The following is a 24,309-nucleotide window of genomic DNA, read 5'->3' on the forward strand; positions in this document are numbered from 1 at the left end:
CGTGGGGTGATGGCGCGTCATCGATCAGCAGCTTAGATTTGCATAGCGAGGCCCCACCCCTCGCGGGCCCGTAGCAAATACAGAGAGTAGGCCCCAGGTCCTCGGCCCAGCCTTCCTCCCCACGGTTAAAGGCGCCGCTCCCTTTTCCGTTGGGTTTGCCTCGGCAAGCTCTCGCACCCACGGGCTGGGGGTTGAAGGGTTAACACTCTTCGCCCCCGCCCGCTGGCCGCCCCCGGAGCTGGGAGCACATTACGTCATCTTCCCAGCTGCTCCCCCGCCCAGCCTGCCCGGGAGAGCGGGTAGAATCAAACCTGGCCCCCCAACACTGGGGCCCCGAAGAGTCTGGATCTTTCAAGTCGCTATTCCTTGCAAGCTTCTTAAAAAGGTGGAAACGGAGGCTCGGCGCGGGCCGCGAGCTGTCCCGAGTGCGGAGTGCATCATACAACCTCTAAGCCTCAGCACCTGTCGCAACCACGCGCCCACTCCGACAGTCCTCACCCCGGGCGCCTCAGAAGGCGGCCCTGGGGCGCCCGAGACCACCAAAAGCCTCCTGAGGCGCGGCCCAGGCACGAGCGTTGTCACGGTGCCGCAGCCGCACAGAGTCCCACTCCTTCACGCGCCCTGTGGCCCCATCCTGCAGTTGATCACGGTATAAACAAATGTGCAAACTAATAGGAATTTACCCTATAGAATAAAAGCATGAGTGCTCAAAGAAGTGCCCAAACAGGTTAGTTCAAAGACGTTCATCACAGACCCTCTGTAACTGGGACAAATTGGGAAGCCCAATAAAGCAGTGGATGAACAAATTACAGCCACACGATGGGATACCATGGCATCATCAAAGATGAGGTACATAAATGTCTATTTATTGACCAAGACTCTCACAATATATTGTTAAAAAGGAAAAGTAGGTTTCTTGTGGTCAAGAGGGGAGAGCACATAGGCCACGTGGAGGCAGACAGGTGGATCCAGTGTGGCCTTGGGCTGGCTAAATAACTGCTCTAAGCCTCAGTTTTGTCATCTCAAATGCAGGGGAAACAGTGCTCTCTCAGTTTTGAAGATTAAACGAGATCATTTGCACATTCATTCGACAATATTTATTGAATGTCTCTGACAGGCAAAAAGTGGCAGTTCCTGACCCTCTGAGAGCTTCCGGTAGTGAAAGAACAGACATTAAACAGTAAAAAGCAGACAATGGCACAAATCATCAAGGGAAAGTAGTGGGTGTGATGCAACTAACAAAGGACTCTGACAATTCAGAAGAAACCTAAAATTTTGAGGAATCGTGTCTCACGTAGCCATGGGAACAGATATGGACAAAGACCCTAAGGCAGGAGCTGCTGCTGCCAGTGCACTCTTGGCATAAGGCCTGACATACTGTATGTGCCCATACACAGCAGCTATTGTAACCAACAAAATAGAGATGTGTTCACATTAAGAGTTAAAAGGCTGGAAAAAAAAAAAGTTAAAAGGCTGGAAGGTCCAACAGCTGACTGTCAGTCATTGATTACAGGGTGGTTGGATTTAGGGTTAATTTTATTTCCTCCTTGGTATTTCAGCATTGTTTAAATTACTTCTTATAATGAACATGTATAACAAGAAAAAGGTTGCCTATTTTGGGGGGAAAAAAGGACAAGAATGTTTCTTCATTGTTCACATGTAGAAGAGCTCACATGCAGACTACACCTACTAGTCTTACCCTGAGACAGAAAACCAAACCCTGCTGCTCTGCTCAGGACCAGGCATTGACTTGGGCAGTGCCACCTTTGACTAAGCCTCTTGCAGGGCTCCCCACACTGAAGGGTGACTGTCTGCTGGCCTACCATAAGTCACTTTGGTCTAGTGGTCTCCCAACCCAGAGAAGAGGGCTGCATGAACAGGGAAGTAGGCACACCCTACTCTCACTCTGTGCTGTCCCAACTCCCAACTGGACCTGTCCAGAGGCTGCAGTGCCTAACAAAGTGGCCTACAGAGGCACACATGAAGGCTCAGTAGAAACTGCCAAAGAAAGGTGGCTTTGCTGCACCCAGCCTCAGCAGAACACTGGCATTCTCCCTGTGGCCCTGGATCCCACCTAACTGAACATCTCTTCCAGTTGGCACTTTGTCCTGACTGGGAATACAGAGACTGGCTCTCGGGGCTGGAGCAGCCTTAGACACGTCACTCCTTAGGACCTAGGTTCTCAGGGATCCCTGGGTGGCTCGGCGGTTTGGCGCCTGCCTTTGGCCTGGGGCGCGATCCTGGAGTCCCAGGATCGAGTCCTGCGTCGGGCTCCTGCTTCTCCCTCCTCCTGTGTCTCTGCCTCTCTCTCTCTCTCTCTCTCTCTATCATAAATAAATAAATCTTAAAAAAAAAAAAAAGGGACCTAGGTTCTCCACTTGAAAAGGGAGGGAGCAGACAACCATATATCCAGAGATATACCACATACTGGGCAATTACTACAGGCCAGAGGAAGTGAACTTTGCATATCCTTTTTCATTTACTACCTTTGACACCTCCCTTTTTAGGGCTTTGCTCACCGTGCCCCGTGCCCTTCCTCCTCCCCCAGATTTAGTTGTCACCTCCTCCAGGATTAGGCAAGAACATGTACCCTACGGATTGACACAGAGATTAGGCTTGGGGATGGGAACTAGTAAGTTTGGTTTTGGAAAAACTGAAACATAAGGACTTAGGGTTATAAGGGGCAAGAGGGCAGGTGCCATCAGCTTTGGAGTCTCAGAGGATGCAGCTACTAAGAAAAAAAGAGCAGAGAGGAGAGATTTAGCTTAAAATGTTTTGTTTAAGGGGCAGGTGAGGAAAGAGGAATCAGGAAGAGACAGAGCAGACTCAGACTGAGGGTAGAGAACCAGGACAACATACTAGCCCAGAAGCCTGGAAGGATCATCTCAGAGAGCTTCCAACAGCATCTCCCTGGGGGCACTGACTGAGGAACCAGGGACAGCAGACAAAGATGTGGGACTGGGATGAGGAGGAACAAGGGCTGTGGACCAGGGAGATTTTGCCCCCAGGGGTCATCTAGTAATGTCCAGAGACTGCTACTAGCATCTGGTAGGCAGAAGCTAAGAATGCTAATATCCTACAACACTCAGAACAGCCATCCTTATATACACAACAAAGAATTATCTGGCCCTAAAGGTAAATAAATGCCACTGTTGAAAAACCCTGCCTCTGAGGATATAGGGGAGCTCTGAGATTCTCCAGGGGTGCCTCAGATTGGACTCTGAAGCTCAGCAGACAGGAACAATATCTAAGACCATGCTGAAAACACCAGTGAAGACAGTGTGGCTACTAGAACCGCCCTCATCCCCTGCCCCACTGGTAACTCTAGTCCCAGCAGCCACTACCTCCACCAGCACAACTCCTATTATGGTTGGTACATCTGGTTAATGGCACTTTGCTCAGAGGACTGAATACTAGCTGCAAGGAACCACGGCCTCTATACTTCCTGACAAGGAAATCGGAAGGCTCTGCCTACAGTTAAGACTTGAGGTGGAGTTCCAGGAACAATTCACCAGTGGCATCAAAGGGAAGGAGAGAGGGGGAGAGCTGAGTGGTTCTGTTTCTTTCTTTGAAGGTGTCAGATGGGGAAACTTGGGCCCATTTGAGGATGGAGAGGCTGAAGGTGTAGAAGGTAGAGCCTAGAAGGAGAGGGGAGCCAGACAGGACAGAGGTGAAGATAGGTAAGACTGACCCCTCTTTAACTATACATACAGGGTGACATAAGACCCATCAGAAAAGAGCATCTGTCACTGAGAAGCCAGGCCCCAGACTCAAAGAAGCAGTTTAGGGCTGGGCAGAGGATTCAGACTAAAATTCATTTTGCCAATGAAGCCACAGCACAGGGAAGGGCTGGGTCAGGTCACTCAGCAAGTCTGAGGGGCGGAGACAAAACTCCCATCTCTCTTGGACTCTTATCAGAGGTGGGGGTGGTGGTGGAGGGTTCTGGGATAGTCATGTGTTTCTCCTCTTTTAAGAGACAGATATGACTTGGCAAGGTCAGAGAAACAACTGGAATTCCCATCGGAGTCCCTCCTTCCTCTGCCTGGGAGAAGCATGATTCAAGGGTAGCTGCCCATTCAGGGCCTAATTCCCTCTGCAGATTCCCTGCTCTATGGCCCCTGGTCTCTGCTATGGGGAACTCTCCATCTGACCAATCCAGTTTGGGGCAGCACTGCCATTGCAAAGCACAGCCTTCTGCAGAGCTACAGCCTGTCCCCTGACATCCTCTACCCACAGGCCAAGGGACTTCTAGGGTTGCCAGACACTACATGTTGACTCTACCCTGCACCTGCTCATGAACGGTCTCCAGAGATCTGAGGACAGAGATCGTGTTGCTCACTCCTTCATGAAGGACAGTGCTGAGAAGGGAATAGGAGAGCTAAGCCAAGCCCCTGCTTCACTGCCTTGCCAGGGCCTAGGGCTCCTTGTAATGAGGTGGGAATATCCTTTAAGGTAGTCTCTACATCTTGGAGGATGCCTGGTCCCCCTACCCAGGCCCCTGCCCCACGAAAGGGTTCACAGCTCCCTGGGACCCAAACCAGCCTTGGTTAGCTCGGAGGGTTTGCTGGCTTTTATTATATCACTGCAGGGAGCTGGGACCTGTGCTGGGCAGCTTAGTGCCACAGTGGGGCCAGCAGCAGGCATGGCACTTCCACAAGTGGCTCAGAGCCTGGTTTTTGCTGCCTCCTCCAGAAAGGTGGCAGCCAGCTGGCCAGCAGTCCTAACCCAAAGGGAGAGTCCAGCTGGGATCCCTTCAGCATCCCCCAGCATCTTGATGTGGTTTGATTTGCAGCATGGCATCCTCTGAAGGCCCCCTTGGAACTCCCTCCAGGGAGGCCCCTGGGAGGAAATCCAGCCCTCTGTGGCCCAGTCACTTCTGTTAGGGCGCAGAGCCGGCTCCAGAGGGCTGAGGGAATGCCACCTCCTCTTTCACAAGGGCCAGCTCTCACCACCAGTCGATACCTCCACCTCTTCCTCTGGACTGGTCTCCTCCTGGCCCCTTGAGCCCTGGGCTGCTCATGGCTATAACTCAGACTGGGATCTTGAGATCCGTGGGCCTTTTCGGATCTCTTTCCGCTTCTCCTCTTTCTTCCTGCGTTTCTCCTCCTCCCTCAGGGCTTTCTGGAAAGGGTCGGTGCTGGAAATGAACTGAGAGAAGAGCAGAGCAGTCTGGTTTAGTCTGCAGGCAGCAAAGAGTTTGCTCTGAGCTAGGCTGCTGTAGGCTTGTGGTGGTGGGAAGATTGCTTAGACTCAGGCCCTGTCCTCATGGAGCCTACAGACAAGGAGATAGTTCAATAAGCTTGGGAAAAGCTGCTTAGAGCATTTTGAAAGATATCCAGGAGCTCACCAGGCAAACAGGATGAGAGAGGGGCAGGTGCTGAGGTGTGAACCTGCATGGGACATCTGCGAAACCATAAGCAGACTCCTCAAGGTGAGGCGGCTGAGTGCCCAAGATGACCATAGACCCACCCCTCTCCCCCACACCCTGAGGAGGGGAGGGCACCAGTGAGAGCAGGGACTGTGGGCATCCCGCTGCTTTCAAACAAGCTGCAGAGAAGCCCAAGCATTGGAGTACACAGAAAGCAGTGGGTCAGAGGTCAAACTGACAACCCTGAAAAGGAGGTGGAAAAGAAGATGGTAGTGCCCAGGCTCTCGGCTTCCATGGTACGTGGATGGTGGTCCTGGTGAAGAGACAGGAACACAGGGCAAGCCAGGGTGGGAAGAAGAGGATTTCAGTGGAGGCATTCCTCAACTGCAATCCCCAGGGCGTCTGCTCTCTGCAGACTAGCTCATCTAAACCCACGGCTTTTGTTACGTGTATATGTCAGTTGCTGCTCAAATCTACATCTCCATATCTAAACGCCACTAGGATATCCCAAATATGCCCCACACTTGGTATGCCTCCATCTCCCCAAAACCCAATCTTCTTCCAGTGTCCCTGTCCTCAAGAACAGCAGGGCTCCATGCTGCCCCCCTTCTCCCTCCACGTGGAGTCCTTGGCCAAGGCATGGCTCATTATAACTCTAAGTCTCTCCCAAACTCATCTATTTCTCTCCGTCTCTCCTATCACTAACCCCATCACCATCTCCACTTCCCTCCCAATGACTCTCCGGGCTTCCTAAGGCTCTCTCCACCCACTCTGGTCATTCTCTAGTCATTCTCCTCACTGCAGTTAGTTCTTTTCGAAATGCAAATCTGCGGGGATCCCTGGGTGGCTCAGCAGTTCAGCACCTGCCTTTGGCCCAGGGCGAGATCCTGGAGTCCCGGGATCGAGTCCTGCGTCGGGCTCCCGGCATGGAGCCTGCTTCTCCTTCTGCCTGTGTCTCTGCCTCTCTCTCTCTCTCTCTCTCTCTCTATCATGAATAAATAAAATCTTTTAAAAAAAGCAAAATGCAAATCTGACCATGTCACACTCCTGCTTAAACCCTTCTGTGACTCTACTCTGCATTACTCTCAGGATCAAGTTCCAAATGCTGCATCTGCAGGCCCATGCTGCCTACCCGTGTTCCTCCCTCACACTCCCTGCCTTGGGTTCTTGGATGCCCTGGTCGCTCCCACTTCAAGCCTCTGTACATGCTGTGGTCCTGTTCCTGCCCCCTTTGCTACATTAGCTCCTGCTCAGCAGTCACCACTCTCAGGGACCTGCCCTGACTCCTGGCTGGGGCTGGGGCTGGCTCCTCCCTCATGATCACATGCTTCGTGCCTGCCACCACCCCCCCCCACCCCCCCCCCACCCCCACCCCGCAGGACAAGGACAAGAGGATCCTGTCAGGTGTTGCTCACTGCTATACCACCCCCTAGCACAGGACCTGCCTGGCTTATATATATATATATATATATTTTTTTTTTTTTTTTAAAGGTCTTGTGTATTTATTTCTTGAGAGACACACAGAGAGAGGCAGAGACACAGGCAGAGGGAGGAGAAACGGGCTCCATGCAGGAGCCTGATGTGGGACTTGATCCCAGAACTCTGGGATCACGTCCTGAGCTGAAGGCAGATGCTCAACCACTGAGCCACCTAGGCATCCCCTGCCTGGCATATAGATGGCACTCAGTACGTTGTTGTTGTTTTTTAAGATTTTATTTGTTTATTTGAGAGAGAGAGAGAGAGAGAGAGAGAGAGAGAGCACACAAGCAGGGAGAGAGGCAGAGGCAGAGAGAGAAGCAGACTCCCCGCTGAGCAGGGACCCTAATGTGGGGCTGGATACCAGCACCCTGGGATCATGCCCTGGCGAACCAGATGCTCAACCACTGAGCCACCCGGGCATCCCAGTATGTATTTTTTAAATAAATGAATGAACCATGTTAGAATATGAAATGCAGCAATAGTACCCCAAACTCATGTTAACTCTGCTGTGAAATATCCCCATTTATTTAGGGCAAATGTGACAAATGTTGATCAAGGTAGAAATTAAAAACAAACGAAGGTCTACCTGCAGAGCAAAGTACCTGCCACATTAGATTGAATATCTGGAAGATGGGGTGAAATCAGAGAACTGTGGCCCAGAAAGGGTAAGTGATATGCTTAAGTCATATAGCAAGTGGGAGGCACAACTGGAACTAGTCCCCAGGGCCTCCCACCTCTCTGGACAGTGTTCCCCCCTACCACACTCTGCCTCTTATCCCTATTAATTAATTCTGATCTTCTTGAGATGGGTGAGGAGCTGGGAGACTCCCCAAGTCACAGAGGTGTGGCTTCTGGCTGGGGTAGAGGAAGTCAAAAGATCTGGGCCCGGCAACCCCAGAAGGCTCAGCCTCACCAGGGGAGCCCAAACCTGACTTGGTCAGAAGAGAAACACTGCCTCTCCTTTTCCCAGACCCCCTTCCCACTAGGCCTAATGCCTATTTTATTTTAAATTTTTTAAAGATTTTATTTATTTATTCATAGAGATACAGAGAGAGAGAGAGAGGCAGAGACACAGGCAGAGGGAGAAGCAGGCTCCATGCAGGGAGCCCAACGCGGGACTCGACTCAGGGTCTCCAGGATCACACCCAGCGCTGTAGGCGGCACTAAACCGCTGCACCACTGGGCCTGCCCTAATGCCTATTTTAAATTCCTGATGTTAGGGGTGCCTGGGTGGCTCAGTGGTTGACCATCTGCCTTTGGCTCAGGTCATGATCTCTGGGCCTGGGAATCAAGTCCCACATTGGGCTCCCCCAAGGGAGCCTGCTTCTCCCTCTGCCTATGTCTCTCCCTCTCTCTGTGTGTCTCTCATAAATAAATAAATAAATAAAAACGTTTAAAAAGAATTCCTGAGGTTAACCTCAAGTGGGCCCTTTGTGCTGCCTGGCAATCTGGGATGTCTCCTTGGTCTGCTCACTCAGCCATTCTCCTAGACACACTTTGAGCCCCCAACCCTACTCCACTCCTCCCCCACACACCATTGTAGAGGACAGAAACACTCACAAGACAACTTCCACAAGCTCCTACCTCCACATCCATCAACCCAGCTGCTTCTGTGCCCACACTGCTCTTCCAGGCACCAAATCTCCCCTGCCTTACTTGCTCAGGGATGAAGCTCCAGCAACTCTCCCGCTCCTGCACCATCCATTCTTCTTCCTTAATGTGCTATTTCCATCAACATGCCAAAATGCCTAGTCTCTCCTACCTAAAATTTCCCCTGGAATCCACACTCCTTCCAGCTATTCTCCCATTGGTCTGTTCCCCTTGAAAAGAAAGCTCTTCAAAGGTAGTCTGCATCTGCTGTGCTCACTTCCTTGACTCTCATTCTCTTGAAATCTAATCTCTGTCCCCACTGCTCCACCAAAACAGCTTATATTAGGATCTCTGATAGCCAGTGTCCATATTCCTAAAGCCAGGGGCCAGTTCTCAGGCCTCATGCTCCTCGGCCTTCCAGCAGATGCTTGCTACAAGCCATTCACTCTCTCTTTGCTACACTCTCCTCACAGGGACTCTGGGAAACAATCACCTCCTGGGTTTCTACTCTCACACTGTCATTCTAGGACTTCTTTGCTGGTTCCTCCCCAGCCTCCAGAGGGCTGACGTCTGGGACGTGCCTGCAGATAGAGGTGGGAGTTCATTCTAGTGATGGGTACCTAAGAAGGAGGAGAGGACATCCCAGAACACTCCCTGGCATGGAGAGTACATGAGGGGAGCTGAGTAAACCTGAACTGCTGCTGGTAGGACAGGTCCCTACTGAATGCCAAACAGTGGGTAAAATCTTGAGAATGTCCCCAGCCAACAAGAAGTAAGGCAAGCATGTTACTGCTATGGTAATTTCCAAGCAGAGCACACTGGGACAGAGCCAAACTAAATCTATCCTATATCCATTCTCTCTGGTGCATGCTCTCACCCTCCTCCTGTGTCAGAGGCATTCCTGATCTACAAGGCAAGGAGAGCCAGTGTCGCAGCAATAAAGCATCCCTGTGGGTGCCCCTCACTGAAAAAGGCAATTGGCCACGGCCTTGAGTGTCCCTGCATATTCTTGCTGGATATGCTCTGACTGCTCTTACACTGGCCATTTATCAGGGTTGCAATGGAAGCAAGCAACCTCGAGGGATGTTACATGACAGGGTGACAGCAACCCTAGTAGGAAAACCCACATCTCCCATTCTACTGCCTGAAGCAAAGCCTCTGGTTCAAAGGGGGCCTTGATTCAGAGGTTCCACTAAATACTGATGCCTGATCCACTAATTGTTCACCTAAATTAAGAGCTAATGGCACTGTCCAGAAGAGTTAAATAGCCAGTCTGACTGCTATCCTTTGAAAGGCCTGCTTCTAAAGTTGGATCTTGGCTGGTATCTGGAAACTTGGATTTTGGGAGGGCTCTCACCACCTTAAGTGATGAGTGACTCACTGAGCCTAAACTTTGCCAACAATGTGGTTTATGCTGAACACGTGCTTTTCCCCTGGTTGTCTGGAATTCTGGTATGCACTGGGCTGTAGGCGCTTAAGTGACCAGCTCCTGATAAAAACCCTAGGAACCGAGTCTTTAATGAACCTCCCTGACAGACAGCTTCTCACATGTCACATCTTGTTGCTGAGGGAATGAAGTATGTCCTGAAGAACTCTATTGGGAGAGGACTCTTGGAGGCTTATGCCTGGTTTCCCTCAAAATTCACCCTATGAGCCTTTTTCCCTCTCCTGATTTTGCATTGTATCCTAAATTACAGCCATGAGCAGAACTATACACTCATTCCTCATCAAACCTGGGGGTGCTCTTGGGAACCCTAGACACTCTTGTCTATTGGCAGCAGCAGCCCCAGTGACAATGCTGGAAGACTGACTGCAACAAGGCCAGTCAGATAATGATCAGAATTAGAAGCCACCAGCCTTGCCTAGATAATATTCCTAATATCATGCACATCATATTTCTACTGACTGTCATTATGCTAATGGCCTGCCACTCAGAAGACTATGGATGGGCAGATCAAAGACAACCATTCCTCTTTGAGGCCACAAACTATGAAAACAAATAGTGGTTGATAATTTAATAATCCAGATCACTTGTTTAGATGCCTGTCATAAGGCCCATTCCCTGATGAGACCAACCAGAATCAAAACACTGATCAAGACTATAATGCCCAGTTAACTAGCATTGCCACCTAAATGCATCATTGTACTAGACTGGCGACATACCTTCCACCAGGGACAGGAGCAAAGCAGAGGACTCTGTATTTCTGACTTGACCACCTAGAGTCCCTGGTTGGAATGGTATGACCTGAGATCGTTAGGATAATAACCACTTGGTTGGGTATGCTCCCTCTAGTACCCCTACAGTGGCCCATGTGGCCCATGATGGATCAGGCCCATGCAGAGAAGCATGGCCTGATCTCCCCAGGAAAATATGTGTCTTTGAATGTTTTGTAAAAATGCTCTTGTCCCATTCATATCTGACCCTTCTGGAGGAAAGAAAGTCCAGGTGAGAGTAGGGGACAATTAGAGAAAAAGTGGAATTGTGGGTACTGGGATGTGGCACACTGATTCTGTAGCAATAATCTTAGCATCTGGGGAAGGAACAATTAATCCTCTTGGTCTCTTAGATCTAGCCCTGCCATTTGGCAAATAATTCTAGAGTCTGCCCAAGCCAAGTGGCAGCTGCAGCTGACAATCTGATCAGCTGTTGGGTATGTTACTCTCAACCTTGTGATAGGAAAACTCTTATGGATATGGTCAGTAGTGAACTATTTTAATGTGCCCAATGCCATCAAAAGCAGTTCCCAAAATGACCCTGTGCAGACATAGATGGCAGTACAACCTGTTTTAATCTGATAGATAAAAATCCATCTGCTTCTCCTGATGCCTGAGTGCCCTTCCATTATGCCAAGTAGGGCAACTGAGGCTGCAACTCCATAGTGATATTGCCCTCAGGGCTCAGGTCAATAATATAACGATGATTCAAATCAAGTAGTAGTATGTGGGAAGCAGTGGGCCATGAAATGTCTCTTTACTGGGGTGCCTGGTGGCTCAGTTGATTAAGCATCAGACTCTTGATTTCGGCTCAGGTCATGATCTCTCAAACCCAGGGGTATGAAATGGAGCCCTGAGCCCCAATGTCAGGCTCCATGCTGGGCATGGAGCCGGCTTAAGATTCTCTTGCTCTCTCTCCTCCTCTGCCCTCCCACCCTGTCCACTAACACATGAATGTGCATACTCTCTCTCTAAATAGAAAAAAAAAAAAAAAGAAATGTCCTTTTGCTGGGGATAAGGGCTGCTTTGGGTCCATTTATTGCTCCCTGTAACTACTGACAATGACATCAAGGATGTGTGGACGGTAACGAGTAACTGACTGGCCTTAGAGCACATTCTGGTTGTCTAACTTAAGACCTACTGGCCCACCCACGACTTATCACAGCTAGCTGAATCTGCAACACTAGAGGGTTGAGCTCAACACTGCAGGCTGGCTTCATTCTGTTGCTCAGAGTCCTATTATGGAAGCTTTAATCTAATGGCAGTATGAAACAAACTGAACATATTTGGTCCTAGCCTCTACCTATCAGATCAATGAGACTGAATAGCACATTCATGTGGAAATTTAAGTTAAGCTAAGAGGGCTGGGGAGAGGGTGTGGGGAGGGATGGGGGACACTGTGGGGGAGGCAATCAACAAGAGCCCTGAATATCCCTCCATGTTCTCACTGGGTACACCAAGAAAGAAAAGCCCCGATCACTCTGTATCTGGGCCATTTGTCAGGAAAGCTTGCAGAAAACTGGGAAGGATGACATGACAACTGCCCCTCTAAGAGTAAGTTTGCTTCTATTCACTATAAAGGCTATAAATATTTCAAGCTTGGTATTTTTCAGATTCACACAAACCCACTGCATGCATAGCATCTGCACGGGTGACTTGGGGAACAAGGGGAACCCATATGACCAGGCCAACAGTCTGGATACTGTTTTTGCTATAATAAACTCTGATGTCTCTGACCTCTCAGCATCCATGGAACAGTAGCAGGCTAAAATCCTAGGTCCCTCGAAGACCCTGACACATCTCCCTACACCAGAGTTGAGAGCCTGTGATTTGACAAGTCCAGTCCTCCAGCCTTTCCTGCCCCTCTACCTGATTCCCTTCTCCCCTCTACTGTATGTGTCCCCATCTGTCATCCTACCCTGCAGCTTCAGCCCTCAGAGCCCACCTCTGGATGAAAGCATATGCAGGAATGTGAGACAGAAGCCTGGCTGAGTGCTCAGAAGCTCAAGGGCAGAGAAGCATGGCCTGATCTCCCCAGCATCCACTTGATGTTGGATGCCTATTATACATCGGGATGGGTGTGTTTGCAGCCTCTGACTGCCTCCCCTACAGCTGGGGTCCATATACCATGAAAAGACAGAGAGCCTGAAACGAAGACAGGGCTTACTCAAAGACACCAATGAGCAAGTGATGGAATATGGATTCAACCCCAAGTATGTCTGGCTCCAAGTTGAAAGCCCTCATGCTCCAGCCCCTATATGACCTGGCTTCCCATGACCTGGCAGAGGCAGACCACACATGGCCATAGGCCCCAAGAGCTTACCTCTGGGCGGTCTACTTTAAATGGGTTCTGGAAGTCAGAGTCTTTCTCACTGATCCCCAGCTCCTGGGCCATCTATGGATGAAGAAAAATTAGTCATCCTCTGCCTTCTCCTGACTCCTTACCCACAGCCACTCCCTCCATGGTGGGACCCAGGCCCAACGCTTAGGCAGATGTGAAAAAGGTGATGACCCCTAGGGACCCAGGTCACCACAGAACTCCCTGAGATAGCATCTCAAGGCGCCCTGAGGCTTATCACAGAAAGCACAACCAAGGGCTGACATTCAGGCCCAAATGAAGGCAGATTCAAGGTTCACAGTACACCACCAGGCAGAGGGCTCCTGAACCTCCTCTGCCCTAGTCCTTACCAGGCTAAGGATGGGCGAGTGGGGCCCCTGGTCAAACACGCCCGACTGGTTGCAGAAGCTGATGCCCCAGCGGATAAGGAGGTTCCAGTTGGAATTGTGGTCAAAGTAGTGGTGCACAATCCTCGGGAAGCGCAGCACCACATCACCGAAGAAGGCTGTGTTCTCCACTACTTGGGAGAAAGCTGGCAAGAGGATCCTGATGAGTGGCCTGGGCAGATGCCCTTCTGTTGCCCATCTGGCCAGCCCCAGCCACCCTACAGAGAGTAGAAGCCCACTAAGCCTACTAATCAGACAAGGGAACTGTGCCCACTATCCACAGGTGCTGACCACGTGTATAGTGTGTGCTAATGGCTGTAGGTCCACCAGATCAATGAATCCTCAAAGCCACCTTGAGGGAGATAAGGCTGCTGTTCCCATTTTACAGACAGAAAATGAGGCTCAGATGGCTGGTGAGTGGCAAATCTGGGCTGCAAACCCAGGTCTGACTCCAAAGGCCATGCTCTTCCCCCTGTATCTCATTTGTTGTGGGGACCAGAGAGACGGGTGCCATTCTGCACATGAAGACACATGCGTCACATGAGGCTTGGCTGGATCTTATTTCCCCAACTTGGCCTTTAAATATCCAGAGCCAGGCCCCACAGTTAACACAACTGTAGTATGTGTGAGGGGTCATGACTATTAGGACAACCAGGGAACACATTAGGGTTTTGGCGGTTTTTTAAATCGCTTTCCAGTTTTATTTTATTTTAAAGATTTTATTTATTTATTTGAGAGAGAAAGAGAGAGAGAGAGCACGTGGGCACGCAAGCAGGGCAGTGTCAGAGAGAAAGGAGAAGCAGACTTCCCACTGAGAAGGGAGCCCAATGTGGGGCTAGATTTCAGGACCTAGTATCATAACCTGAGCCAAAGGCAAATGCTTAACCAAACTGAGCCACCCAGGCACCTCCCAATTTTATTATGTTTTAACTACTTAAGTTCTTATATTAGGGGATCCCTGGGTGGCTAGGCGGTTCAGCACCTGCCTTTGGCCCAGGGCATGATCCTGGAGTCCCGGGATTGAGTTCCGTGAAGGGCTCCGGGCATGGAGCCTACTTCTCCCTCTGCCTGTGTCTCTGCCTCTCCCTCTCTATCATGAATAAATAAATAAAACCTTAAAAAAAAAAACAAACTTATATTAAAATAATTTTAGGCTTCCATCATATATTATAAAATTCCTTCACTTGGCTTCCCCTAATGTCTTCATCTAATATAACTATTGTACAACTATCCAAACAAAGAAATTAACATCGATATTAATTATTAGACCTTATCTGAATTTCACCAATTTTCCCATTAATGTCCTTCTTCTCATCAACAGATCAGTTCAGACTAAGTTAGTATGTCCATCATGGCAGCAGGTCCCCCCACAACCTAGGCTATAACTACATACCCAGCCCTGCTATAAGTCCCTGTTTGAGCCACCACTGCAGATAAAGCCCAGGCAGCCCTCACCAGCACTGGCCAGGCCACACAGAGAGATAAGTAGATGCCAGGTTGGGTCCAAGACAAGTGGAGTGGGAACCTCTGGGCTTCAGAACAATCTTGAACCTCAAAGAGCTCAGGAGTTAGCTTGGTTTACAGGTTTGCAAGAGCAAACTACTTGTCCTCTTTTATCTAGAAAATGGAGGCAATGGTGCCTTCCTCTGAGAGCAGAGATTTGAGGTGATGTTTGTAAAGTCCCCACCATTTGACATTTAAGTGCTATTTCCATCTTTTCCCAGACAGTATAATCTAACCAGTTTTATTGTTAGAATATAACCACTTAATGGGGGGGGGGGGGAATTACCACAGGAGAACAATTCTTGGAAGAGGAGATAAGAGGACACAGAACATTATCTTATCTGTTCTTCCCAGTGTCTCAAAAAGGATTTAAGGGAATTGGGGCTTTAAAACAGTAGTAAAGAGCACTCTTAACTGCCCACACTGGCCAGTCTCTTCAACAGAACTGCTTTTTCTCCTATAAATAGGAACAACCCTTGCCTTCTCTACAAGGGTCAGGATGGTAGAAAAGGCAAGAATCCCTGAGGTGGGGTCATGGGCAGAGGCTTCTCTGTTTCTCATGCCCCAAGCACAGTACAGGACAAAGGAATATACCCACATCAGGGGCCCAGAAAACTGGCTCTGAAGCCTAGAAATGCCTGGAGAAATATGGGACAAGGTGTTGTAAGAGGATACTTCCAGAGAAAAAAAGTGAGAAGAATAGGAGGGAAGAAGCAGCTGTAGAAGATTAAGGTAGTGGGGAGGAGGAAAGGGTAGGATTGGGAAGACCATACCATCCTTCAGTTTCTCGTCCTGGGGGAAGGGCCCATCTGGGAGCACATCTGCAGCAATGAGCACTGTCCGTGAGTCCTCCAGCACCTGAGGGAACCCCACCTAGGCTGAGCGGCTTTGCAGAACGCTTCACAGATGGCCCTATTTATTTAAACCCTATTTCAAATCTTGTGCATATAGTTCCCCCTCATTGAACACCATCCCCTTAGGGAACTCCTACCCATCATCAGTGCCCAGAACAAAGACTAGGCCTGCCATGAGCTACCCCGTGCCCACACGCACCTTAAAGAGCCCCTACGCACCTTAAAGAGCCCCTTGAGCATGACATCAAGAATCTTGTACTGCTGGTGAACATCGTTTAGCTGTGCCAGGTTTTTCAGTGCCAACAGCTGTTCTCGTCGTTTCACCTCAAACATCTTCTTGTCTGAATAGCATTAAGTTAAGGGGCTTACACCCATACTCCTGCCTGGATAATCCACTGGTCCCAGTCCAGAGGGCCCATTCCCAACCAGCAAGTATCTGCAAGGGCCATAGATGCCCATAGCTGAGACACTCCCCCTCCTCCCACCTCCAGGGAAGAAACAAACTGAGAGGCACAGATATCCTGCAATGTATCGTTTGTCCATTTCACACAAGATTCTATATCCAACACCCTGAACACATCCCTTAGGAACTGGCTCCTGTCCTCCCCTCCCATGGTCTTCCTGCCACCTTTTACAACCATTCACTATTCCCAGAACCTCCACTCCTCTGCTTATAATGTACACTTTGCCTGGAATGCCACCACCCCTTTCTCCATGAGTTTCTGTTCTTTTAAGACCCAGTTCCAAAGCCAAAGCACCGTGTATCTACATGCCTCTCCTTCCTGTCCATGGTTCATTAGTGCTGATTACAGAGTCCAGCGTAAGGCCTGTGAATTCCTCAAAGACAGGGACTGACTGGTCCTGACTCTTCTCTGTGTCCCCAAAGCCTGGCCAAAGTAGGGAGCCTAGTATACCAGGGCCCGAGTCTTACCCACAACATGCAAAACACATGCACAATCCTCAGAGCCCCTGTGGGGGTTGCCTTGCCTTCTCCATTTAACATATGCGGAACCTGAGGATCAGAAGAGAATTGACTTGATCAAAGTTTGGTTAGAGAACCTCACTTTTTCTCCCCTGTCCCCTTAGGCTGCGTCTGCTCCAACCCTGGAATCCAAGGGGTTGTGGGTACAGAAAGACTGTTTATAGATCTCCTTAGAAACAGCTCATTAACCCCCTTGCCATCCCAAAGGATACAGATTTCCAGACTAGGGTCCAGGGAGGTTTTCAGGGCGCCTGTGACTCCTGTCCCAGACAATAGCAGGATGAAGAAGAAGGCCAGGAACTGAAGAAGATCCATAGGTAAGATCCTAGAGCTAGGAAAGTAACCCAGAGAGAGGTGAGATCCAGAGCTTGGTTATATAAAACACAGAATGCAAGTGAATGGCAACTTCCTGACATAACATGGCCTCCAAATACCACAAATTCAGTTTTGGGAAGCCCTGGAGTACCAGTCTCGGCCCAGGGCCTGTGACCAACAGACACACAAACACTGTGGGATGGTAGAAAGGATGAAACAGGTAATATTGGTAATTTAGGGATGCTTAAGGCACAGGAGTCAGTGTCTAGAACTGTGGGCTGGAGCTCTGCCTCTGACTGTGGGCCCTCAGGCAAATTGCTCAGCCTCTGAGCCTCAGCTTTTCCACCTGTAAAACAGAGATAAGAAAGTCATCTCCTTGCTGTAGGGAGAAAGGACTGGGTGAGTATTAGCCTGGGGAAAGAGGGGCTGGTCATTATTTCCTTTCAACACATCCCATGCTGGATCCCAAGAAATTATCTGGTTAAGGAAGCCCAGGCAGTCAGGGGACATATGAAACTTGCAGTTTCCCTCCCTCTCTGACTTTTATCATCAGAACAAAAGAAATGAGGCACCTGCTTGGCTCACTCAGTGGAGCATGCAACTCTTGATCTTGAGGTTGTAAGTTCGAGCCCCACACTGGGTGTAGAGGTTATTTAAAAATAAAATCTTTAAGAAAAAAAGAACAGAAGAAGGGATGTAGGGCAGGAAAGGAGGCAGCACAGGCTTGGGTAAGAAGGCTGCCACTCATTCACTATGGAACCACGGGCACCACAACACCTGTTCCTACTGGAGCACCATTCCCTAATTATTTTCTGAGTACCACACTCATTTAGAGCTGGGAATACAGCAGTGTCTAATACAAACAAAATCACTGCATTCGTGGTACTTTTGTCTGTAGTAGGGGAAACAATCAATAAACTTGTAAAATAAGCAGAGAAGGATGAAGGAGTTGGTGGGATGCAATATGAAACCGTGGTCAGAGGAGGCCTCCCACTGAGATGAGAGCGGCACAATTTTACCAATGTGGAAACCAAGGCACAAAAAAAGTGAGGTGACTGCCCAAAGAACTCAGCTATCCGCAGGCTAAACCAAGATTCTAAATGTACACAGGCTACCTCAAAGCTGCCACTGTTCTATCAGGACACCTGCTCCAGGGGAAAGATGCTGTTATTGACAGAGCCTGCAGAGATCATTCAGAGAACCGCCTCGGAGCCATCCTACGAAGAGGAGACAACTGAAGCCTTAAAAATGGGAAGGAGTAGCCCAAGTGCACCCAGGACCACCTGCCTTCCACGTGAAGCTCTAAACTCAGGGAACCAGACCTGGGCTAGGGCAGAACTTGAAGCCTGGGGGTATTAGACAGCCGGTAATGACTGAAAGGGAAAAGAAGTTGGGAAGGAAAACCGAAAAAGCGGACTTCGTGGAGGCGGATTCTGCTTTTTCTAGTTACTCCCGCTCGCCCTGCCTCTCAATCCCGCCCCGTGCGCTCCCAGCGCTCCTCCTGGTTGGGTGCTGGGTACCTACTCCGAACCCATTCTGTGAGGGTGGATATGGCGACGGTGGGATCTGAGCCGGCCACGCGGGCTCGCGGACCCGGCTTGCTGCCCCGAGCCCTTTGGGTCTCCCCAGGGGAGAGAACGAGTCCTTCCAACAAGAAGTGTTCGGAGCCCCGAGTCTCATCCCCCTAACCCAGCAGCAGGTTCAGGGCCCCTGGTTCCTGCCTCCCCACCCCCCACCGGGAGCCCGCCCTCCCCCGACCCCTGCCCCCACCTACCTGGCCGGGCGCTGCGGGAAGGGGCGCGCGGGCAGGACTTCGGCGAGCAGCCCCGCTCCACGACCCGCGGGGCGAGTAGCAAAGGCGCGGGACCTCACACTAGGCGCCAGCGGTAGCGCAGGAACCTCCGAGCGCCGCTGCCGGCCAATGAGCGCGGGCCGCGACCGCCGCCCCGCTGACCTCACTTCCGGCCCCGCCCCCCGCGGGCCGAGCGCAGCGAAGGGGAGTCGTGTCCCGCCCACCCCGTGCCGGGCGCTCGGGCTGGCCGCCGCGTCTCCTTCAGGTTGGAGGAAGTGAAGTCTGCGTGGGGTCTGGGCCCGACTCAAAGGGCGCGTCAGCGGACTGGGGCCCTGACCGAAACTTTCCATCAGCTGACAGTGTTAAGCCGAAATTGACCGGATCGGTTCGGTGGGTCACGACTCGCTGTTGTTTTTCTAAGAACCCTGCAGTGCGAAGTTGGCGCCTCTGCTCCAGTCCCACCAGCTTCTAAACCCAGTCTCGGGGGCCTCCCTATCCGTTCATTAGGCCGGAGTTCAGTTTTGTGCAGGGTCGGTACAGCCAGACCCCAGGAGTAAGGGTGGGCTGCCCAGTTCCCGGCACCCAGAGGGGGTGGGGGTGGGGGACCGGGAGGCAGAGGCGCGGTGGGCTGAGCTGGGAGCAGGAAGCAGGCACAGGTGTGGAGAGCCGACAGTAAAAGAACCGCACACGTGGACATAGAAATACAAGTGCTGGGGAGAGCCCAGGGAAACACGAGGGGCCTGCTTCAGCCAGGGAACAGTGGGGGCTCGGCTAGCGAGGCAGATTTGCCCTGCTCAGCCTCCTTACCTGGGCATTGCACCTCTCTCCACCTTCACATGAGGTGAGGCAGCAGGTAGAGTGCCTCTAGGGCACTTGGATCGCACGGGTAGCAGTAGCAGGTAGCGAACACTTAGCCTTTCTCGCACTTCTAGCCCCGTGGATGGCCGGCCGGGTATTTTCTGAGTACAGCTGAGGCAACCGGCTGGTGCTTCTTACATGTTACCAGGACACATTCCTTTCTGAAGCAATCCACTATCTGACTGGCAGAGTTACCAGCTCCAGGGAGTCCAGAGAAGTTGAGACTGAAATGTTTTTACAGAGCCAACAGAGACATGCGAGTGTATCATTTTATTTCCTTATTCCATGTCAACAATGGAGTAAATGGCTACAATTGTCATCCATTTGCCCAATAATTCTGCTCTGATTTTCTCTTCTCTCTGTTTCTGGGCCTTCGAGTCATGAGGGTCAGTCTCTGATGTGGGACAGGGATACAGCCACTCCTCCCAGGTAACTGGCAGAACATGAGAGGAGAACAGCAGAAAGGTAGAGCCAACCATGGGAGAACCACACTTCCAGAGCCCAGAATTCTTCAGAATTGTGGGCTGGATTCTAACACTGGGACCTCAACACCTGGGTAGGTAGTTGCTATTTAACAGAACCGTTTCAGGCACAGGGGAAGGAGGAGGGACAAGGAGGTAGCCAGTGGGGGTGCGGAGGAAGCACGACCACACAACACCCACCAGCTCCACTGGTGTCTGGAGCACCACAACCACCCCAGAGGGCCTCTAGCCACTGCCCACAGCCCCAGTCTTTCTCGGGGACAGGTCAGTCATCAAGCGCGTGCATACATGCACCATTAGGCTGAGGGAAGCACCAGTATGAACTGGGTTTGGACTACTTTCTCTAAAACTCTTGGGGAAAGACTGGCTCCTTCCTGAGTTTGGTGATGTGGCTTTGGAGACAAACAGGGGTCACATCTTAATGCTATCACTGTGTGATTCTGGGCATGTCATTTAACCTCTCTGGTCTAAGTTACAGCTATGCTAACACCTCTACCTTCTGTGAGGATTAGACACAGTGCATGTAATGTGTCTGGTCCTTGGTGGGAATTTAAAACAGTAAGTCATTGTCCTTGCTATCACTATTAATTATCCTCATTAACACATATACTTTAAAGGACAAGGCTACAGAGAGTGTCACCCCTCTGAAGCATGATGCCACAGCCTCCCATAGCCTGGGTGACCTTGCCCAGACCAAGGCTCCCAGATGCAAGAAAGGATACAGCATGTCCAGGGGCGGCTGGGCGGAGGAGGTGCTGGGGGTAAGGCCCTCCAACGAGGTCTGCAAGGTCTGAGCCATGCTGTGATCAGCCAGGAGGCCCATGCTCTGGACCTGAGAGAAGGTGGCAGGGAATACAGGCCTCAGTGGCCACTCCATACAGACCCTCTCTACCCTCTACCCTCTGCATTCCTGGCTTCCCATTGGCCGCTGTGGCTAGAGCGCCCATTCTCCATAGTGAAGATGGTGGTGAGTGGATCTAGCCTTATGGTGGCTATACAGCATTCCCTTCCCACCCACCTGCAGGAAGAAGCTATGCAGAGCCTGAAGTGTGGTGTTCGACAGGGTGGAGAGGTCAGTCAAAGCTGCGCCTTGCAGAACATGATCCACCTCCTCGTGAGAGAGGACACTGCTGCTCTGGAACCGCACAAACTAGGCCAGGGAGAAAAGCCCCAAACACACAGAGATTTGGTATCTCCTTCATTCACTGACATTTCCTGTGCCTCTGCTGTGTTTGGCACTGGGCTGAGGGCATAGATCTGAAGCCCAGAGAACCCTGCCTTCAGGAGCTCAGGGTCAGTGGGCAGAGGTGGTGGGGTTGTATCATAGAAGAGTGGGGTAAATGAGGCAGACTGTGAAACCCTGAGAGTTGGTCCTGCTGACCCCTTCAGTACTCTTCCCCTCACTCCCTGGCCTGTCACCTCACACTCATGGCCAAAATAGAATACATGTGGTTACCCAAATATACCACCATGTGCTCGTGTCCCTGCTTTCACTTCCACTATCTGGAATATTTTTCTTCTTGGCCTATTAATCCTTCAAGTCTCAGCTAAAATGTTACCTTCCTGTTGAATGTTCTTTCATTTCATTAAAGAAATACAGGCATTAACTTAGTGCTTACTACATCCTTATTCACCTCTCCCTTCTGGCTCTGGCAGAAGCTATTACAGTTGACCTTTGAACAACACAGGAGTGAACTGCACAGGTCTGCTTATACACAGACCTGTATATTTATTTGGGGTAAATATAGTACAGTACTGTAAAAGTAGTTTCCCTTTATGATTTTAACATTTTTTCTAGCTTCCTTTATTGTAAGAATACAGTATTTAGTACATAGAACATGTGAAATACGTGTTTATGTTATCGGTAAGGCTTCCAGTCAACAGTGGGCTATTAGTAGTTAGTATGGGGAGGGGGAGTCAAAAGCTAACATGCAGATTTCCAACTGTGAGGGGGTCAGCACCCCTAACCCCCATAGTATTCAATGGTCAACTGTACTCTTCTCTGTGTTCCCATACCAAATACTGATTTATTCATTGATCCACTTCACTATCATTCACAGGCTCACTTTGTTGTTTATTCAATAGGCACTTACTGCATTCCAAGCACTTAGCATATCTTCTGTGCCACTAATACTGTCTTGTTTTAACTATTAGTTTCCTTATCTATATCCTTCTCTAGACTGAGGGACCCTTAAAAGCCAGAGCATTTGGCTCAGTGACCTCTTTGGTCCCTAACATAGGATCTAGATGTGGCAGCAGGCCCTGGCCAATGTTTCATGTGTGAATGAATTAGAGTATTTGGGTCTTTTGGGGTGAAAAGATGTGGGTGTTTACAGGAAATTCTCTGAGCAGGCCTCTTGTAAGGTAAAGGCCCACCCAGCCCCTCTACTTTCTACCCTTCTACCTGGACTCTTCAAAAACACCCAGCTAATGACATTCTTCACCCCACAGGACTATCCATTCTGTACTTACCAGGGTCATGAGCCTCAAGATTTCAGGTCTGAGGAAGGAACTCTCTCCAGCATCCAGGAGGGTAAACAGCAAAAACCGATTCCAGGGCTGGGAGACCACATGAAATGCTATAGGAAACATCAGTCGCCCTGGGTTGTTACTGCTTTTCCATAGGCCTTGGAACATTGATGAAGAGGAATTTCTTTTATTGGCTTAAAAAGGGGCTGCTCAGCTAGAGGCAGGGCATTGGACAAACTGGCCACTGGAAGTTTCTTTTTTCCCTGGGCTTCTATCCACCTATGCTGCATGGCTTAGGGAGACCACATATCCCACTATTGTGGGAAGGGTTCTGCAACTTTGGAGCTTTTGTGATTTTGGTTGGGCAGGTTACTTGACCTCTTTGGACCATAGTGTCCTCATCCATATAATGGGCATTGCAATGCCCTTGCATGTTGTGAAAAGAATTAAACAAAATGAATGTAAATCAAAAACCAGAGGTTGGGAGTCTGAGACAGAAAGGTGGCAGGGGCTGGCCAGCCCTATGGGAACATCAGAGAATGGGGAGGGCTTCTACCAATGTCTGGGCTCCGGGCATGCAGGTAGTCAAGCAAGGCTTCCAGGCAGCCAACACAGGCATAAGACAAAAGAGGGTCCTTCTGTAAAAAAAATAAACAAATAAAACCCATTCGTGTTAAGTTTTGCTACCAATGAGTTTTGATACCAACCAAGAAAAAATCATTTGGTTTTCAGAATAATTTGGATTTCAGAATTTCAGATTTGGGATTGTAACCCTGTAGATAATCAAGAAATGTTTGTTGCTTTCATCTCTAAACCACACATGGAGCATAGTGCTTATACTGACGATTTACCTACATTTATCTACATTCAAGAGACTGTTTCAGAAAAGGAGAGGCACCTGGGTGGCTCAGTTGCTTAAGCTGCTGCTGTTGGCTCAGGTCATGATCTCAGGGTTCTGGGATAGAGCCCCATGTCGAGCCCCACTTTGGGCTCCCTGATCAGCGAGGAGTCTGCTTCTCCCTCTCCCTCTGTACACGCCCCCACTCCTGCTCTCTTTCTCAAATAAATAAATAAAATCTTTAAAAAAAGAAAAGAGAGACTGTTTCACGGTTTCAGAAAAGTGGTTAAGCCCTGAGCCCCACTAAGAGATTCACAGATTACACTCTGTAAGAACCTCAGTTTATCTAAGCCAGTAGGTTTCAACCTTTTTTTTTTTTTAAGATTTTATTTATTTGACACAGAGAACACAAGCAGAGGAAGAGGAAGAAACAGGCTCCCCACTGAGCAGAGAGCCTGACACAGAGCTCCATCCCAGGACCTTGGGATCATGACCTGAGCTGAAGGCAAATGACAGACTGAGCCACCCAGGCACCCCTCTTTCAACCTTTTTTTCAAGCAGAACCTTACATCAAACAAAATTTTATGCTCTAATAAGGATACCAAAAGATCTCATTATCATCAGGCATTAGGGAAATCCAAATGAAAACTACCATGAGACACCACAAAAACCCACAAATAGTTAAAAAGACTGACAATACCATGTTGGCCAGAATCTGAAGCAACTGGAACTCTCAACTTCTGGTGGGAAAGTAGAATGGTGCAGTCATTTTGGAAAAACAGTTGGATGGTTTCTTATAAAGTAAACATATACTTACCTTATGTGGTAGGCAGAATTTTAA

General features: G+C 49.8%; 2 protein-coding genes and 1 long non-coding RNA gene across 15 annotated transcripts in view; 1 reads left to right on the forward strand and 2 right to left on the reverse strand.

The window, feature by feature from the left end:
- Positions 1–825: 825 nt before the first annotated feature.
- On the reverse strand, positions 826–18,962 carry CCDC134 (coiled-coil domain containing 134). Of its 2 annotated transcripts, none has more exons than XM_072843742.1 (7): positions 18,804–18,962; positions 16,927–17,045; positions 15,952–16,073; positions 15,652–15,736; positions 13,340–13,521; positions 12,975–13,046; positions 826–5,148 (listed from the first exon to the last, which is right to left on the reverse strand). In XM_072843742.1, the coding sequence occupies exons 2-7, from the start codon at positions 17,027–17,029 to the stop codon at positions 5,023–5,025; spliced, it is 690 nt and encodes a 229-aa protein (XP_072699843.1). In that variant the 5' UTR covers positions 17,030–17,045; positions 18,804–18,962; the 3' UTR covers positions 826–5,022. The 2 variants fall into 2 exon arrangements, with proteins under 2 accessions (XP_072699843.1, XP_072699842.1); XM_072843741.1 differs by having other exon boundaries at positions 13,340–13,593.
- A 45-nt stretch (positions 18,963–19,007) lies between these two features.
- Positions 19,008–23,307, forward strand: LOC140642751 (uncharacterized). The gene is made up of 2 exons (XR_012039158.1): positions 19,008–19,211; positions 19,754–23,307. It is a non-coding gene; the product is annotated as an uncharacterized lncRNA (long non-coding RNA).
- The window catches only part of MEI1 (meiotic double-stranded break formation protein 1), a 73,199-nt gene continuing 68,824 nt past the window's right edge, over positions 19,935–24,309 (reverse strand). For 6 of the 12 annotated variants that reach the window (XM_072843751.1, XM_072843752.1, XM_072843747.1 and 3 more), the window contains 5 exons: positions 23,187–23,268; positions 22,634–22,788; positions 21,180–21,311; positions 20,884–20,993; positions 19,935–20,112 (listed from right to left, as the gene is read on the reverse strand). In XM_072843751.1, the coding sequence (XP_072699852.1) occupies positions 20,067–20,112; positions 20,884–20,993; positions 21,180–21,311; positions 22,634–22,788; positions 23,187–23,268 (525 nt within the window). In that variant the 3' untranslated portion in view covers positions 19,935–20,066. The other 6 variants (XM_072843753.1, XM_072843746.1, XM_072843749.1 and 3 more) reach the window with 5 other exon arrangements.

The sequence above is a fragment of the Canis lupus genome, chromosome 11 (assembly GCF_048164855.1).
Source record: "Canis lupus baileyi chromosome 11, mCanLup2.hap1, whole genome shotgun sequence".
Lineage (NCBI taxonomy): Eukaryota > Metazoa > Chordata > Mammalia > Carnivora > Canidae > Canis > Canis lupus.

What these genes read in the sequence shown, in the direction of transcription:
- CCDC134 (XM_072843741.1), bottom strand. Translation starts at nt 17,029, where the DNA reads ATGGATCTTCTTCAGTTCCTGGCCTTCTTCTTCATCCTGCTATTGTCT. An exon ending in GGACGAGAAACTGAAGGATG is followed by an intron (nt 13,594 to 15,651) that starts GTATGGTCTTCC and finishes TACTCTCTGTAG; the next exon opens with GGTGGCTGGGGCTGGCCAGA. An exon ending in ACTCGCCCATCCTTAGCCTG is followed by an intron (nt 13,047 to 13,339) that starts GTAAGGACTAGG and finishes CTTCATCCATAG; the next exon opens with ATGGCCCAGGAGCTGGGGAT.